The 18,192-nt window shown below is 35.9% G+C and overlaps 1 protein-coding gene and 1 long non-coding RNA gene across 2 annotated transcripts in view; one reads left to right on the forward strand and one right to left on the reverse strand.

The window, feature by feature from the left end:
- SNTG2 (syntrophin gamma 2) overlaps window positions 1-18,192 on the forward strand; it is a gene marked incomplete at its 3' end in the record, with an annotated part of 217,993 nt that overhangs the window by 102,952 nt on the left and 96,849 nt on the right. The window contains exons 3-6 of the mRNA XM_083857755.1: window positions 5,347-5,403; window positions 5,491-5,548; window positions 16,158-16,201; window positions 16,311-16,352. Of these exons, the coding sequence (XP_083713881.1) occupies window positions 5,347-5,403; window positions 5,491-5,548; window positions 16,158-16,201; window positions 16,311-16,352 (201 nt within the window). The remainder of the gene's footprint in view (window positions 1-5,346; window positions 5,404-5,490; window positions 5,549-16,157; window positions 16,202-16,310; window positions 16,353-18,192) is intronic.
- LOC310907498 overlaps window positions 1-18,192 on the reverse strand; it is a 245,642-nt gene that overhangs the window by 58,176 nt on the left and 169,274 nt on the right. The window lies entirely within an intron of this gene.

Raw genomic sequence — 18,192 nt, forward strand, 5'->3', positions numbered from 1 at the left:
CTGCATTCATTTTTAAGATTTATGTATACTCAGGACATACGTAAGTAGTAACAGCAGTAAGTAAGGAAGCGGCAATCAAAATTCGGTGCTTTCTGGCTTATAGTCAAGTATTCTTTGAACCTGACTGCTGTATACTGATAGAAGGAATCTCTGTTCCAGTCCTAGGTGTTGGCATTGCAGTTCATCTGGGGTGCTGTATGATATATAATATATATCATATTATCATAAGAGTATGTGGTTCTAGCCTTGTCAGGAAGATGCCTATATTGTTAGACTTAGTGGTTAACCATAATCCAGCACCATCTCTTGTACGCTCTCCTTAGTATGGTATTTCTTTTGAAGTCCATCTGGAAATAATTTTGGCAAGAGCAGCCTCTATGGTACTTTTAAATCCATATTTCTACAAGGAAAGTCAGTGTTACAAATGGATGTGGGGGTTTAGATAAGTTCTTGCCTTTTGCCCAGGCCCTTGGCAGCAAGCAGTAGCTTTATTGAGGTGGCCAGCACCTCAATACCCACTCTTGTTTGCAAGTTTGTTATTAACAGCTGATTTGGTCTGTTATAGAATGAATTATGTATTTAACAGACAAAAAACTAACAGACATAAGACTTAAAATAAACTAATACTACACAGGAATAAGGATAAAAAGGGAAACTACTAGTAGGTATACAGTGCGAGGTTAAAGGTACCTGTTTATGTTACAGCTAACAAAGTAATAATATAACTTGGGATTCAATCTATCTTACCATCCAATTGTGTCCAATTAGGGCACACATTGAGATCCTTTCCCTCGATCCCCAGAGGGAAGTAACCACGGATTTACTTCCCAGCTCTGGGAGGAGAAGTCTCAAATGCTTCAGGATGGAAGAGGCTTCTGCCTCTGTGATGACTTGTGTGTCTTTTATGGTTTGTAAAACAGTGTCTCTCAGTAAAGAATATTTATTTTGTCTCTTCCCACATCTGCTCTCCAGATTAAGATATTGATTCTTAGCTGAGACCTGAGCCCTTTTGGTACCAGAGATGACCCCTTGGTGGGCCTTTTAGCCCCTGGGTTATCTCTTCTATATGCACTAGCCCTCTGTGGTAGAGAGGAAGGGAGCAGACATCGTGCCACAGTCACCCAGCAGGCCCACAGCAATCTGCAGCCACTTGGTAGGTGGAATTTTGCTGCCAATGAATGAGAAGTGAGGGTCATTTGAGCGGAAGTATCTGTTTGGCAAAATGGTAAATACCTGTTGAACAGTTTGCTGAGGAAGCTTGATGTGTGGAGAGATGGAGGGTGTGAGCTGAGAAAACTCTCATCATGGGAACTCTGCATCTTGAGGAGAAAATTTCCTGAAGAATTTCAACATACCCTTGTTCACCACATCCTCTTTTCTTCTTTTGGGATATGTAACAACCAGCAGGATTGTCTGCCTTTTATGATACATTTTACTGAGTCTCACATTCTTACAAGATCTGTTTGTTCAGTCATTTCCTATCTCGTAAATTCCATGTGGTACCTTACAAGGGTTGCTAAGAAAAAGAATATATAGTGGGTATCTTAAGTTCTAAAAAGAAAGCTAACTCTATCTCAAGTGAAACCAGGACAAACTGTCTTCTTACCAACCTGTCCTAGCTTGTTTCTTAGAAGAGCTTCTACAAAACCTGAAGAACGTGGTCTATGTCAAGTGCTCCAGCCTTTTCTGCTATGTACTTCAGTTTGATGCTTGGGATAATATATGTATTCACTAATAGTCTCATGCAGACTGGAACAGAAGAGTAAAATATTATATATGCAGAGTTTCTTTTCAAAAACTTCCCCCTTATATCAATGATTTTGGAGTGATTCAAGCAGAATCACCTTCTTAAATACCCATAGTACCTTACTAAGATAGATAGATAGATAGATAGATAGATTAGATAGATAGATAGATAGAATACCTTTTTCTAATAAGAGATCCTTTACCACGAGTACCAGTCCTGGGTGTTAGCAATAACGCTTACAATGGTAATAATGACATATTAGGTAGGAATTGGCAGGTGGATATAAAATCTTCCTAAAACACAGCAACAGAAATAAGCACTGCAATTACCTTCTCATGTTGCCCATTAAGCTTCAGTCATACCACTTCATATGAACAAATACCAAGACATAAAATACCTTCCCAGAGATAAACTTCTCTATTAAGTTATTCAGATTTTTAACAGAATCCAGTAAGTCTTCTGTGTAGAGCTATTTCATACCAAAAAGATGGATATTTGACTATATAGTTCTCCCCATTACATTTGAAAGTGTCATTCAGTTTGCAACTAATAAAAGTATAGAAATTTTTCAGCTGTATTATTCATTTTAGCTGTTACAAGCAGCACTGCACCAGTTACCAAGTAGCCTCTTCTCTATATAGTTGTTGACGCAGTGTTCTTTTGAATGGTGTCTGCGTCTCATATGGTTAAAATTTTCTGTTGTATCTGCTTTTCAATATATTCCCTGTCTAGCATCATTCTTGGAGTTCCTGAAATTTTCTGCCTCACCAGTTGACAGCTTGCAACAATAAAAGATCTCAAAGAGATAGGAATATTTCATATTGGTACCCTGCCAATTACAGTTTTATTACTTATTGTCTTACTTTATTACTTATTGTCTATTCAAATGCATCCTGAAGTTTTATGTGGGGTACTACTTTGTCGTCTAATCTCCTAGAAATAGGAAACAAAACAGGTTGTTGTGCCATGAGGGGTACATAATTGCTTCTGCTTGGTAGCACACCTGTAATGAGTGATTGTTACAGAGTTTACATCGAGTGCTTTGGAACCCATGAGAATAAAGAGTTTCAAGAAACTGTAGATACTATTGAACAAAATAAAACAAAATGCTAGTTAAAAAGCAAAACAGTTTAATTTTAAAAAACATTAATTTCAGCTTTGCTGTTCAGATTGATAATTAGTAAGACTGTCTAAAGAGTTTTCCTTGGCTATAATGAAATAAAAATTGCACAGTAAACTATAGCATTGTATTTTTTCATTTTTTAACACTGATACAAATGTCTGTCTCACTTCACCCTAAAACCATAAATAAATTCATCTGGAAAGAAAAATTATATCTCGCCTGCAGGCAACCAAAAAATGAAATAAGTTGTTAGTATGTTTGACTGAGACATACACATTGAGTTTTCAGCTGCATATGTACCTGACATTAATGTCACAAAAAGATAGGTTTGTTTATTTCCCCACAAATAATGCAGTTCAGTTTTGGCAAGATGTTTTGGAGTAGAATTTTCTTTCATAGTTATTTGCAAAGCTACTGCGGGTTTCTGTCCAAATTTCATAGTCATGAAATTTTGCCCTTGCATAACAAATTCAGGACTGATTCAGACCTAAAGTCTACTGAGCCAACTGTCATTTTTCTGACAGCAGCTGTTTATGTTTCCTTAGAAAAGCCAAACAGGGCAAGAAAGTTATGCTTTTCTAGTTGCAGCAAATTATATATGATCATAGAATTGAAATAAATTTGTGTAAATGATCTTGATCATGACTTAATCATGCTCAGCTTTTAACATTTTACTTTGCAATTTGAACACCTTGAAAAGAAGAAAGGTTTTCATTTTTTAAATGTAGTCTTTACTAAACTGTTATATAGGAATCATTTAAGTATGAGTTTAAGATCTTATTTTAATAGAAATATTTGAATAACTGTAATAAGCAATGATATGAACTATTAAAAGAGAAATATCTAGATTATATCAATATTATGCAAGTAGTTTGCTTCATAGGGCTACCTATCCATCATATAAAAATGCATGTTAGCTGTATTCAAAAGTATAATATGTCAATAAGTAGTACCTTACTTGTCTTTTTTATAAAACAGCTAAAGCTATCCATGTAGCAGCTTTCTATTTGTTGTATGATCATGCTAAAGTAAACGTGGAAATATTTATTCTGTCATCTCCTCATGATGGAATATATTAGGATAATATATTTTCAAGGTGTAAGTATAGGTGGAGTAAAACAAGAATTAAGTAAGCAGACAGCCATTAGTTCCTGGAAAGCAGCTGTTGGGAATGAGTCTCTGAATTCAGAGTTAGGAATGTATTCTGATTTAGATCAGATCTGAAATTTGTCAGCAAATGTGATAATTCTCATCAAAAGTTTTGATGCAGTTCCAAATGAAGAAAAAACCTATGAAAAAAATTTGCATTAGCATGGATTTCAAGGAAACTGAATTTTATCAGCTGAAATTGAATCATATGAACTTTTTGATATGTCAGGTACCATATTCATAATGCAGCAGTTTTCCATTTTTAGCATAGACTAGTGTAGTACAGTATTCATGGGAACAGAAACAATTTCGAAAATGTATGAAACGATTTTCAGGGCTTTTTTACCATATGGATTATTTTTATCTACCTAAAATGAGACTGAAATTCCAGATTTATTTTGTTTCACTTTCCCTTGAATCAATATGAACATATGTCTAGCATGATGAGTGTTACAAAAAAAAAGAGCTATATATATTAAAGTAACTTGTTATGATAAGATTATGATCTTGACTATTGAAATCAAAATTTATATCTATCTGAATCAGTGAAATTGTAAAACACCCAGACAGAAAGTATACATATAGGAATAATCTTATATACAACTTGTAATGTAGAGAAAAAGAAAGAAAAATCTTATATGTTCAGGAATTACTGTTCAGCATGTTCCAAAAAAGTTCCCATCAACTGTATAATTATTGTCAACAGATGAAGTGCTATTATTATGCTGTCAGGCACCATGAGTTACACATTATTGAAATGTCAAATTCAGCATACTGTTAAACATATCATAGGTTTCTCTAGAAAAAATATTGATAAAGGTTTATCTTCCTTATGCACTTAAATCTGAAATGAAAAAAATTAAACATTTCAAGCAGACTATCACTAAATTTTTTCAGCATATGCTACAAAAAAATGCATAGAGATCAGACGATATAGACTAGAAAACATTGGTATTTTTGTTTGAAAAATTAGAACAAATGTGCATACATAATAGCTATGAAAATGCATACATCTGAGCTCTTCATATAGTTTTCGCTTGTCAAAGAAAAAGTATGTACAAATTTCTGTTCAGGAAGAATATAGTTTCCAAGAGATAGAAAAGCATACTAATGTCTAAATACAGAACTTACAAGTTCTGCTCTCTGGGATAAGGAATTAATCAAGTGCCTATAAATCAATGTTGAATGATACTTCGGAACTGATCACTCAGATTCTATACTACCTTTAAGAATTCTTTTTAAGTAAATGAGAGCATAGGAACATCTTTTATGCTCACTCAGATATTGTATTTTCACCTAAATTTATTTTTTCTGCAATTTTTTAAAGCACAGAACTGTTACACTTCGTAGACAACCAGTTGGTGGCTTGGGCTTAAGCATAAAGGTATGGGTAATGTCTCTTTTCTTCTTTTTAATTTCAGTATGACCACTTCAGTCTTGAGATCTCATGGTTAATATGTCTCTCTTACAGGGTGGTGCTGAGCACAAAGTGCCTGTCGTCATATCAAAAATATTCAAAGACCAAGCAGGTAACTTATTCTATTTACTTATATAGTACTGTAGTTATGAATAGTTTCAGGAATCCATTTTTACTTTATGAAGACTGTTATCTTACCACCAAAAGATTTTAAGTTATTTGCAAAAACATAAGTATGACAAAGGAAATCTTTTGATGTACTTAACTTTTAAAATGCAGAGAATAGAAAAAGTACAAGCCTTTTTTTTTTTCCCCCACACAGTAATTCACTGCTATATGGTATGACTAATTGTGCCTAGGTGCCTGCAGAGAGATTTGTAGTGTTTATTATGGTGAAAATAACATCTAAATCAGTATAGTCTGTCTCATAAGTACTACATTGACATTTATCTACCAAAAGGAACTTTTGGGAGATCTTTCAGACCTGAAACTGAATTTGGGAAGTTGGAGAAGTGGTCTGGCAAACAGAGGGGCTGTTTAGTGAGGAAAAGTTTCATGTGGGTGGGCAGTGCCTTGCAACATGAACTAAGGATCTTAGATGATCAAAACCAAAGTCATTTTCTCTTCTGTGGTGGATGTGGGCATGGGGATAAGTTTGTTCTTTTATTTTCTGAGGCATTCTTTTACATATATTAAGATTTTTTTGTCTTCCACATCTTCTATGTGTTTCCTCTCTTCCCTAGTATAAATCTACCCATTTCATGTAACTCTTCATTCAAAAACAAAGACTGTGATCCTCAGTGCATGTCCTGCTCTTTAAAGCCACTGACATGATCTTTTGAACTCATCAGGCTCTTTTGCTGCTTTGAAGATTGAGCACATTTGCTTGACATGTTTAGACTCACGCTTTATTAAGTCACAGACTGTGCTGATTTTTCTCCTCTGCATTTTCTTCAGGGGGTCTCTTTTTTACCTGAAATGAATACCTGATTTCATTTGATACTTACTGAATATTGAATGGACGAATTCTATGCCTGTATCCTATTGGAAACTGCTTCAAGTTTCTTGTGTACAGTACTTACATTTCTTTTTATAATATTGTTTCTGCAGTGAGGAAAGAACGGTGTTTTTATGTTATTTGTGTTACTTTTTATGGAACAGTGATATGCTCCTTAAATACACAGTATAATAAACAGTACCAAGAAAATGTACATGAAAATAATAAATTAATATAAGCATTCATGTCTAAGGGAAGTAATTCAGGAAATTAATCACCAACAAGGAAATCTATGTCTTGCTCTCTTAGGGCAGTACTTTCAACCAAGGTTAGTAGTGAGTTTGTGTATAGAATACTTACATTCAGCTTTTTGTACATTGTGAGTAGTTTTTCTTTATCTTTTGTAGAGTAACAACTACAACAAGAATGTTTACGGGGTCAGCTTTTTACTTCAGGTTTGAAAATCCCTCCTCAGAACATCTTTCTCAGATCTGTTCACAGTGTTACTCTTCCAGTATCATATATCACTGGAAATCAAATAAAAGAACATGTCTAAATTTATCTCACAGGTGACATTGAGGCCATATTTCTGGTTTTAGATTCTAGTGTTTTAATGCAAGAAAAAACAATCTGGTAATATTATTTAAGGGAAAATAAGAAGTATTCTGCAAATATGTGCATTCCTTCTCCATTTTTATAATATATCTATATTGATACACAGACACGCATACCGAATTACAGATGTATTCACATATATATAAAAGACTATCTGCATAAAGTTTAATATAATGAGAGGAAGTGTTATATACCTGATGGAGAGATGAGACTGGTACAGATTTATCTAAAACTAAGTTTTGGACTGAAAATCTGTGTATTCATAACGTAGATAAATTACTAATGGACTTACACAAGGTACTAATAACAGTGAAACTGGCTGGCTTTAAGAGTGGCTTTTAGTTAAGCAGTGAGATTTGTTGCTGCTTCAAGCAAATATACTCAACTTTAAAAAAACACAAAAGGCTTTATTGTGCAGTAAAATTAGAAAATAAATAATTTACCTGATAAAAAACTCAATTTTTTATCAGGCATTTTACTGTTTTCTGCGTTTGAGTAAAATGCCTGAACATATATTCTCCTTAATAACTAAAGAGCTAATTTTCTCAAATGGTTGATAATTTATGATACTTTTCATGAAATTTAATGCCTGTTATATGACAACACTATAAAATCATGTTTACAACCTTACTTTGTTTGGATATAGTATTATTTTTTAGTTCCAAAGGTAGAAGCATAATAGAATAAAACAACTGCTTATTTTATAGATATCTATAACCTTTGTTCTATCTAAATAAATTAATTAGTTGTCTATTTTTGTACTCTTTAATTTTTTCAAACATCAGATAAGTGATTTTGTTGGTACTGACCTAAGCATCAGCTGACAGCATTTGTGCTTCAGTTTTTGAAATGGGATGAATATTTCAATAGGATTTCATTTCATTATTCCACAGAAGCACATCCATAGCAGCAGTGCTTATAAATACTGTTCTTATAATTTTGACCTCTCAGCTGTGATCACTGTTTATAAATTTCAAATTAAGTTATTCTAGATCACTCTTCTTTCCTGAACAAGCTCACTGAAGCATATGCAGAAACTCAGTTCAAGAGCATAACTTCACATTTCTGAAAAATAAGAATAATTGGTCACTCAGTGCTGGAAACGAATGTCCAATGTATTGCAAATCACAGATTTATATCACATAAAAATATCCTGAGTTTTTCCTGAGCACGTCCTCCTCAATAATATTAGAGCAAGTTTAGCTAATTCCAATGACTCACCACCAAGTTTGGCCTTTTTACATTTTTTCTATTGATTTTGTCTTCCATTGTAGCAAAGTTTCCATTTTTTGTCCTCTCTCCAAAGCTTTTGCTAAAGGTAATAGTAGAGAGAAAAAAGTTCTGTGCCAGACTGTGGTGGTTTAGCAAGGAAGTGATTCTTCTGAGGAAGTTATAGCAAAACCAATCAGTGACTAGGCATGAAAATTGACACCTAATATTGCCATTAGAAAGGTGATAGGGCTCTGCAAACACACAGGGTTAAAAATAGGAGAAATTGTGGGAAGAGGCCCTTTTCCTTCCGGCCTGAGGAGCAGCTAACAGCCGTGCCCCATCAGCCGCCCCGGGGAGCAGCCGGGCTGGGCTGGGCAGGGCAGGGCAGGGCAGGGCTGGGCAGGGCAGAGCTGGGCTGGGCAGGGCAGGGCAGGGCAGGGCCGGGCTGGGCAGAGCTGGGCTGGGCTGGGCAGGGCAGGGCTGGGCCGGGCCGGGCTGGGCTGGGCCGGGCTCTGCGCTGTTGTGCCTCGGCGGGGCCAGCCCGGCCTGCCCGCGCCCCTGGGTCCATCGGCTGCCGGCAGGGAATGAGAGGCCACAGATACCAACATCCAGCTGACTGTAAACCCACCCTGCCGCTGGCCCGGGCCGAGGGAGGTATCGCCCTGGCCCCTAGGAGCAGCTCCGGGCTGGGCTGGGCCCACCCCATGAAACCAAGGGGTGGGGGAGGCATCCACCAGCCTGGCTGCTGAGATCCTGAGGCTCTGCCAGCGGCGTGGCTTTGAAATCCAGCAGCCGACACTGCCCGGCAGAGATCACATCACCATCCACAGGCCCGGGTGATTGAGCCAGAGGGACACAGCATGAAGCAGAAGGCAGTTACGAGAGAATAAAAGTCCTAGGCTGGGAGAAAGGACTGAGAAGTCGCCTAGTTTGAGCTGGACTTCTCTTGTGAGGCCATGAGAATGAACTAAAATATCCCTGTAACTTATAGAGTGCTTTTTATGGGGATGCGAAGTTCTAGTAATAACTGTGGGCTAATATAATTGTGATCCAATGGAGAATTTTGAACAGAGGACGATAGAGATAAAGATGTGCCCTCTGCCCCAGGGAAGAAAAGGAGACCTCTGTTTCTTGAGATGAAGATGATTTTAGTGATAGCTGAAGAGACTCTTTGTTTTATATTGGATCAGTTATCCTTAAACTGCACCCTAAATAAGCTGATATGGCCCATGAGCTCGGCTGGTGGGAAAGCTGCCAGATGGGAGGGACTGCACAGTTTGCAGGGTTTTCTGGGCAGCTGCAGATTAGTGACATGGCAGCCACCAGAGAACTGCTTTCTTGTGGCAGTGTCTCCATGGGGGTTCTAAGAGAGGCTCCTCTCCCTAAGAACTGATGAAAGACTGTTTTAAAGTGGTGAAACTGACTGAAAATCACAAGTTTTGTCTCTTTATGTTGTCAGTGGGAAAGTGAACAGTTGTGGGGGGTAGGAGAAGTGTTTTGAAGGTTTCATTTTGATTCTCATTCTCTTCTTTTGTTCTCTTCTTTAGTTTGTTAATAAATCTATCTTTATATGTTTTAAGTTGGAGCCTGCTTTGCTTTTCTCCTAATCCTATCCCACAGCAAAAAGAGAGTAAATGGTTCTGGTAGACACTCAAACCACTGCACTAAATTTGAGAAAAGAAGTTGGCAAATGAAACCACTATACAGACAGAATGAGAAAAAGTAAATGCAAACTTTAAAAAGCAATATGGAGTTATAAACTCAAGAGTGAAGTGATATAATTAGCCACAGAGTAATTTTTATCCCATAGGAAATTATTTCAGTTCCAAACCCAGGATTTTTTCCTATCCATATATCAAATTATCAATTGACTCAGGGTATTATCAACATCGCTGATAATCTCTCAGATTATGAAAAGAATTATTGATGTTGAAACTTCTCAATAATGTTCTGTAAGCCTGATTCAGCCTGGTTCGGGTAGTTTTTTTAAATGTAATTTACACAGTATTGTTTTTTTGTGTTTTCCTTTTGAAATTGACTTATGATATAGTACATTGTATTTATTGTACATTGATTGGTGATTTGCTGTTAGTTTCTAGGTGTGTAATATGTGCTATGATCATATTAGCAATTTATTTAGGGCAAATAATGCTGTAGACTTACAGTCAAATAAATGTAGAGTCCTATCCTTAGAGCTATGTAATGTAATGTCCTGAACTTGGAAAGGAATCATGTCAGTCAGGTTTATTTGTTGTACAGTGAATCCATCAGATCGATTAAAAATACTTCAGAGAATCTCAGACACTATATGTGGTTAAAATGATCAAGCTTTCATGTGTTTACATCTTTCTCTGTGTATTCGCATTTTTGATTACTAAAGATTCTTTATGAGTTTGTGGAATCTAGAGGGTGGAGGTTGTAAAAATTATTATGGATTTTGAAACCTAACCATCTCCTATATACAAGTGATTTACTACATATAATATTGGAAATTCTGGTTGTTTAAACATCAAATATAAGTACTATTTTGTGTTCCAGAAGTATCCCATTAGCAATCACATTTTCATCTGATGCAACTTTTCATTTTGTGAGACTTTCTGCAATAATCTGGCTACTGCTGCAAGTTCTACTCATAGCTCATATGATATGAGGAGTCAGACAAGCAGCAATGATGAAACAGAGCAGTGGGTTCAGCTCATGAGGCATGATGAAAATGGGTAAATAAAATTAAATGAAGCCCAATGGAAGATTGTTAGTTTGCATTGTGCCAGTTTAAAAAAAAAAATCCCCCTTAAGAGCCAAAATTAATAAAATGTTATTTTGAATGCATTTTCCCACTTTCTGTAACAAAAGTTGACTCATAACTCACATTCTGCTGTGTTGAAAAATCTTGGTTTATGTTAAGTCCATTTCTAACTGCTGCTGTATACCCTGTCAGGACTGGAATGATCTCCAGACATTCATCAACTGAAACATTCTTGGCTTAAAACCATGTGCTCTGCAAACACAGACTGTATCCAAATATCACATCCTGGCTGCCTGCATTTAGGACCATCTGGGGGACATGGCATGAGTTTGATGAGGGCTTTTAAAAGTTTCACTTACATGCCAAACAAAGATGGTTTGGTGTGAAATTGTATGTGATACCATGGGTATATTTCTGGGTTTTGGTGTTGACTCCAGCCACCAAAAGAGTACAAGCACAGTAATCCAGCCTAGTGTGGACAAGCTGGTGGGCATGATGTGAGATTGCACCGAGCTGCACAGCGTGCTTGTATCCACAGCTGATGCTCTTCACCCCTACAGCTCTATTCACCTTAGTTTCATCAGCACTGGAAGTTCATTCCACTGAGCTAGCAAGCTCAATATTTAGGATGAGTTAAGAGCAAACAGAGGTATTTAGGTTTATAAGGAAGCCAGAATGGATCAAAAATTTGTTACACCTTGTGCTAATGAAACTGAAGACTGAATGCAAGGCCATCTTTGAACATACAGCCTCATTAGAACATAAGGCCTCATTAGAACATAAGACAGTTGAAGCTGGTTGGTGTTTAAGTTTTGGACATTATTTCCTAATATCACTTAAAATTTTCGTCAGGGCTTTTTTTTTAACATTAATCTTATTTTGTATCAATATTTTTTTTTTATCTTTGACAGTGTTATTTTACTTTATTATTAGAAAGCTAATGATATCTGAAGTCAGCATACTCATTGTTCTTTCTCATGGACCTATGCCTCCATCTCTGAATTTATTTTCAGAAGGCATGGAAGAACATTCTTAACATTTTGGATTTCCTTTTAATTGTTGCCTTCTCAAGATTAGACAGATCGTGAAAGGCAGTACCTCCTTATAGGAGGAACATCTTAATGAACTGTTGGAGATCACTAAACAAGTAAAAGCAAGGTATTTTGATCTCCGATTCAGGACTTTTTTTTCTATTCAACCTAATAAGGATGTATTTAATGTCTGTCAATAATGGAGTTAATGTAGTTGTGTTTTAAATCACAGATTAAAGGTCTTGCTTTCAGCAGTTGTATCTTTATAGTCATGAGTAGTTATGTCCATTTCATGGAAGAGAGGAAAAATACATCTGGATATGCTGAAGTTTTCTTTTGCATCCTTAATAGTAATTTTTCCAGTCTTTTCATTTCATCTGTTTTTTTGACTACTCCTTTAGATTTTATTTGTGCAGTTCAATGTTTATGCATAAATTTAATGTTAAGCTTGTGGATTGAAAGGTCCATGAAGTCAGTGCAGCTCACTGTGTGCTTTAAGCAGCGTTTTTTGTCATAAGACATAGTACCTTGTATGTTTCTCATGTGATTTAGGATTCAGCAAAAATTGTGTGAAAATATGTACTGTGACCAGTTTGAAAAATATAAAGACATCAGATTGTCTACAGACTCAAATCTGCATAGAGATGTGCATCAATTAACTAGTTGTAAGGAAGTATTTCCAGAGACTGTTCAGTAAATTTACCATTTCACTACCTTGGAAATTTTGGAAAATTTGATACAACCCTTCTTCAGCCCTTGTGGATAGGAAAAGTAAAAAGAAGCAAAACGAGAATTACTGGTTCTTTTCCATTCTCTCTGAGTGCAAAAGAATTTTTTAATTTAATGAGCCATGAACTCATGGCTCTGTCTGAGTTTTGTTTTTGTTGTTGTTGGGGTTTTTTTGTTTGTTTGTTGTTGTTGTTTTAAGATTAGAATGATGGATCATTTACATTTGGGAAAGATTTTCAAATCTAATATTCTCTAAAATAAGATTTTAGGGGTTTTTAATGATTATTTTCATACCATTACTTCAGCATAAGCCCTTTCAGGTTTCCATCCTGCTCTCCTTTGTTCAGTATTACTTTTGAATTTAATCAATGTACAGCATTTAATTAGCATTAAACCTTTTAAAGATAATTAAGATGAAGAATAAAGATGATGTAACACTATTTATTGTAAAACATGCTTCATTTTCTTTACAGCCTGGTATTTCTTTGCTTATCAGTACTTTGTGCTTATTTTCTTTTTAGTCTTTTTTCTGGACATATTCAATTCACTTCTACTAAAATATTATTTCAAGTAAAACTTCAAGAGGCAAACTAGATTCTGAAAAAGTTGCACCTACTGTTTCAGTGAATAATGTTATATGCTCCGTGGTAGCTTAAAGCTCTTTTTGAAGTATTTTGTGGTTATAGTATTGCTTCATTTTACACATAGTGTAAAATGCTTCATTTTACACATATTTTAGAACAACCTTTCATAAGCACCTTTGTATATGAGGATGTCGCCAGTGGGAGAGTTTCACATAGCATGGAAGATTTTACTTAATATTTTTGTCATGTAGAGAGAATGTGATTTCATGAAAACATCAATAGATGCCTTGTCTTCAGGTTTAAAATATGCTTTAGAGAAACAAGATTGACTTTTTGTCTCGAAATAGTTCTTCCAGTCACTTTATTTCTGAATAGTTTCTAAACTATATTGTGAATTCTGCATTGTAGTGACACACCCTCTACAATTTGATTTGTGGAAAACATTTTTTTTTAATAATCACCATTGATTTTAAATTATAGACGATTGGTAAAACCTAAAGTCTGTCATCACAGTCATACAACAGTAGCCATGATGGCAGCAGCAGGTTTCCAGCTTATTGGTTTAGTATACAGCATAGTGCACTTCTAGAGAAAATTCTCTGATTGTCCCAATGCTTGACTTGTTTCGGTTCATAGAGTGTTTGGTATTGACCACATAATGCTCCTTCTCTCATTTACTTATGAGGACAAACTTTGATTGTTTTTGGAGACTCTGCAAGCAGGATATAATTGCTTTGTGCTCTTAAAGTATAAAATTTATTGGCTAACACACATGAGGTTGCTGGGGATATTGCAGTATTCATTACCCTGTGGAATGAGCAATGGGTCTTTGCTGACCTGGCAATTAACAGTCCCAGGGGAAAGGTTCATAGCTGTAGCTAAACAGTGCTTTCCCTAAATCAAGGATTTTTCACTGTCCCATGCTCTGCCCACAAACAGGTGCACAAGAAGCTGGAAGCAAGTATGGCCAGGAGAGGTGGCCTGACCTGGCCAAAAAAATATTCCATGGCAAAGAAGTATTCCATAGCATAGAACATCATCCTTGGAATATATACTGTGGGGAATTGGCTGGGAGCTGCCTGTTGCTGCTTAGGGGTGGGCGGGGCATAAGTCAGCAGGGGATGACAAATTGTTTTGTGCATCACTTGTTTCTCTTGGGTTTTATCTCACAGTCTCCTTTCCATTATTATTTTTATATTATACTTCCATTATTAAACTGTTCTTATCTCAACCCACGAGGTTTTTAGGTTGTTTATTTTTTCAAGGCTTCTTCCCATCTCTGAGGGCTGGCATGGGGTAGAAGAATGTCATTGGAAGGGAGGGTTGAGCAAGTGGCTGCATGGTAAATAATTGCCAGCTGAGGTTAAACTGTGGCAACTTGCTGATACAAACATGCTTTAAATTTCTCCACTCACTTCTGAGTCAATCAGATACAGTTATGCATTCTTTGTATTCATCTTTTTCTGCTTTGCCACAGCTGGAATTTCAAACTCACCCTCTTCCTTCTATCTCAAATTTAAGGACACTTCTACTTTTTTAAAACAGCCCAATAGCCTTAACATAAGCACTGAATTAAAATTTGTTCAGTTTTCACTAATGTATGTGAAAAATGTATGTATTACTGGTGTATGTATTACTAACATCTCAACTAGAAGATTAGTACTGAGATGCCCAAGCTAATGTTCAGCACCTCTACCAATGTATGTACCCATAATAAACTACTTTGGATTGCTTTGTGACAGTTTTGAACTGCTTTAATTCTGTTAAATTTGTGTAGATGTCTTTTATATACCAGCTATTGCAAATTATATGTATGTTTTTAAATACAAAGTAGGATGAGAAGTGGGCTATAGACCTCCAATGCAACTTGTAACATGATTTTTTAAAATAGTGATATATTTCCTAAGTATTGACTAATGAACTGTAATCTTTTATCTGCCAAAAGAGTTATGAAAATTTTCTCATTTTTTAAAAAGTTCTATTTTATAACAAAGGTACATTTGCAGTAGTAACAGCTAAATTGCAGAAATCAAGAATACTCTATGCAGTCTTTTCTTTATTTTTTACTTTTATTTTCATTTCTCATAATACTGTCTTTGTTAACATTGATGGCATTCTTCTAAGCCACAAGCTGTGAAACTTAATTTTCTAATTAATTAATGTATTTCATGAGATAAACATCCTCAAATTCCACCCCCAAAAAAAGTTAAGATTTCAAAAGTTAGAGAATAGACCTCAAAAATGTCATTGTTTATATCTATAGGGAGTTGCTTGAAGTTTCATGACATTATTCCCATTAACCCTGTAAGGCAGGAAACATGCAAATTGTAGATCAAAATAATGTTGTTCTTAGTGACAAAGCTTACTCAAACTTCATGTTAAAGAATTGTGTCAATTTCTAGTCACAACCTCTTTGATTACAGCCAGTCCCTGTAAATTTTTTCAGGGCAAAAGCTAAATAGTTTCAGAAACTCCTGTTTCTCTTTTGTGGAAGAATAATGAAAAGTGTGAATCATATTTTCCGTATAATTTAATGAAATTCTTCATTAGTGAGAATTGACATTTGTATTCCATACTAAACAAGTTCTTTACATTTGGAAAGTGGCTCTCTCAATTTGTTTAAAATTGCTAGGAATCTATTACGTTTTTTGGATTGATACTGATTGCTGTGCCGTAGGTATTTTCACAACCAAATCAGTTTCAAATGAGGATTGCAAAGAGTGTGTTAAACCAATTGCTGGAAGAGAATATAGCTTTTTTTTCAATACTACTATCAATTAAAATCTACTCCTTCTGTAATCCCACAGCTGAACAGACAGGAATGTTATTTATAGGAGATGCAATAATACAGGTCAGTAAACATTCACTTTTTTCCACAAACATTTGTTTCATACTTGCTTTTATTTCAATAACTAGCTTCACATTACAAATAATTTTCTCCCTATCGTATCTGTTTTTAGGTTAATGGTATAAATGTAGAAAGTGCTACCCATGAAGAAGTGGTAAGTCATTCCATTTTGATTTTTTATTGGTGTACAGAATATCTTATGTCCGAACTGTTCTGTGTCTGGCCTCATTTCAAATGAATTTACTCTTTTTTACTATAAAGACAGTGTTATCATCAGGTTTGTCATATATTTGAATAATAAAACTTTTCTGTTCTGAAATACAATTTACCACAATGCTTTGTCTAACCAGAAACAAAATAACTTATTGTTCTACTGATTTGCTTCATTTATCAGACTGGCTGTATGAGGACAAAGCACATTCACTCCGTGTGCAGTGCTTTTCCGGCCTGCAGTGCAAGGCCATACAGATAAAAATTGTTACCCATTGTTGCCTGTTTATTGGCAGTTATCAGTTGATTCACTGAAAACAGTATCTCAGAATAGCATCTGTAGCAACCATAAATGACGTGGGCTTTGACAGTCTTATCAGCAAGGCAGAAATTACATGGGCAAAGGAACTAAACTTGCTTTCATTACTTGAAGGTGATCTCTCTAGGTCAAGATAAAGAGCAGCTGAATGATCTTGCAGTCCTTTTCTTGGTGTTGATTAATGCCATCAAGCTGACTCTGACAGACAGTCTCAGTAAAGCATAGTTAGATCTATTGTGCATTGGTGAACTGCCCTCCTGCTGCTTGTACTGTTATTGCACAGAAAAAAATTAACTTCCAGAAAGTTACTCTTCACAAAATGGTAAGTTACTTCCCTTAAGGATTCTTTGTAAAAATCAAGAAGTACTCCAGAACTGTCACTGTAACACAACAGAGATGAAGAATGAGAGAAATGCATAGTGCTGCTCCTTGCCCTGTACATGGGAATTCAGTAAAAGCATTAAGGAAAATTTCTACTACCACAGCCTATTACTATATTCAGAAAGGGGTTCAGAAGAATGTGTCAGGCAGTAGAGGAACAAATTGGTTCTAGGAGATGAGGTGGGCTGTTGCCAAAGCTCCTGAGAGAATGGAAGATTTATTATTTCTTCTTTTATCAAAATTATGAAATAATGGTTGGGATAAAGTCCTCTGTTTTTGAATATGGCAGGTTTGCAATTTGAAGGAATGCTTTAAGAAAGAAGGTTTGGGTACCAGAAACACCACTGAAGAAAATATGTAACATATTAAGCTTGTTACAATATATTAAGCTAGTAATATAGTAATATAGTTATTATGGGTAATTATCCAGAAAGCAGGATGTTAAGGATGGAGAGCTCATCTAGCTTTTAGAAAATCATACCTACATCTTCTCTCTCTGTAAAGGGTGCCCTATTTTCTAAGTGTCACTCAGGTTAAAAGAGGGGTGCTCCAGCACTTCTGTTCAAGACACTCATCAGAGAGGCTTGGGTATTCTTAATCCACTCTGGGTTCAAGTTTACACAACCTTGTTAACATAATGCAATGTACTTAATGGAAGCCTGTCAAAGGGTATTGAGTAATTCTTTTGGCTTGCTCTGTATGCATCTGGCACCGTGGTCTCTTACATATTCAGTCGTCTACTTCAAAGTGGGACTCCTGAAACACCATTCTACAATACAGTCTGAAGGCATTTCTTGCTGCTTGCATTCTGGGCGCAGGGGGCCTCTTTTGCAAACACCTAACTCAAGGTTATGAATTGTGCTTTGTGATCCAAGGGACTGTGCACTAGGTATAGGCTGAGACTACTTTAGTTTTCTTTGTAGCAGCCAGTATGGTGGTGTATTTTTGTTTGTGACTAAAACAACATTAGTAACATACTAGTGTGTCTGTTATTGCTGAGCAGTGCTTGTAGGCTGTCAATGCTTCTCTTTTCCTCAGTTTTTCCCCTCTCAATGAGTAGGCTGAGAGTGGTCCAGAAGTTGGA

Source organism: Zosterops lateralis, assembly GCF_965231275.1.
Source record: "Zosterops lateralis genome assembly, chromosome: 3".
NCBI lineage: Eukaryota > Metazoa > Chordata > Aves > Passeriformes > Zosteropidae > Zosterops > Zosterops lateralis.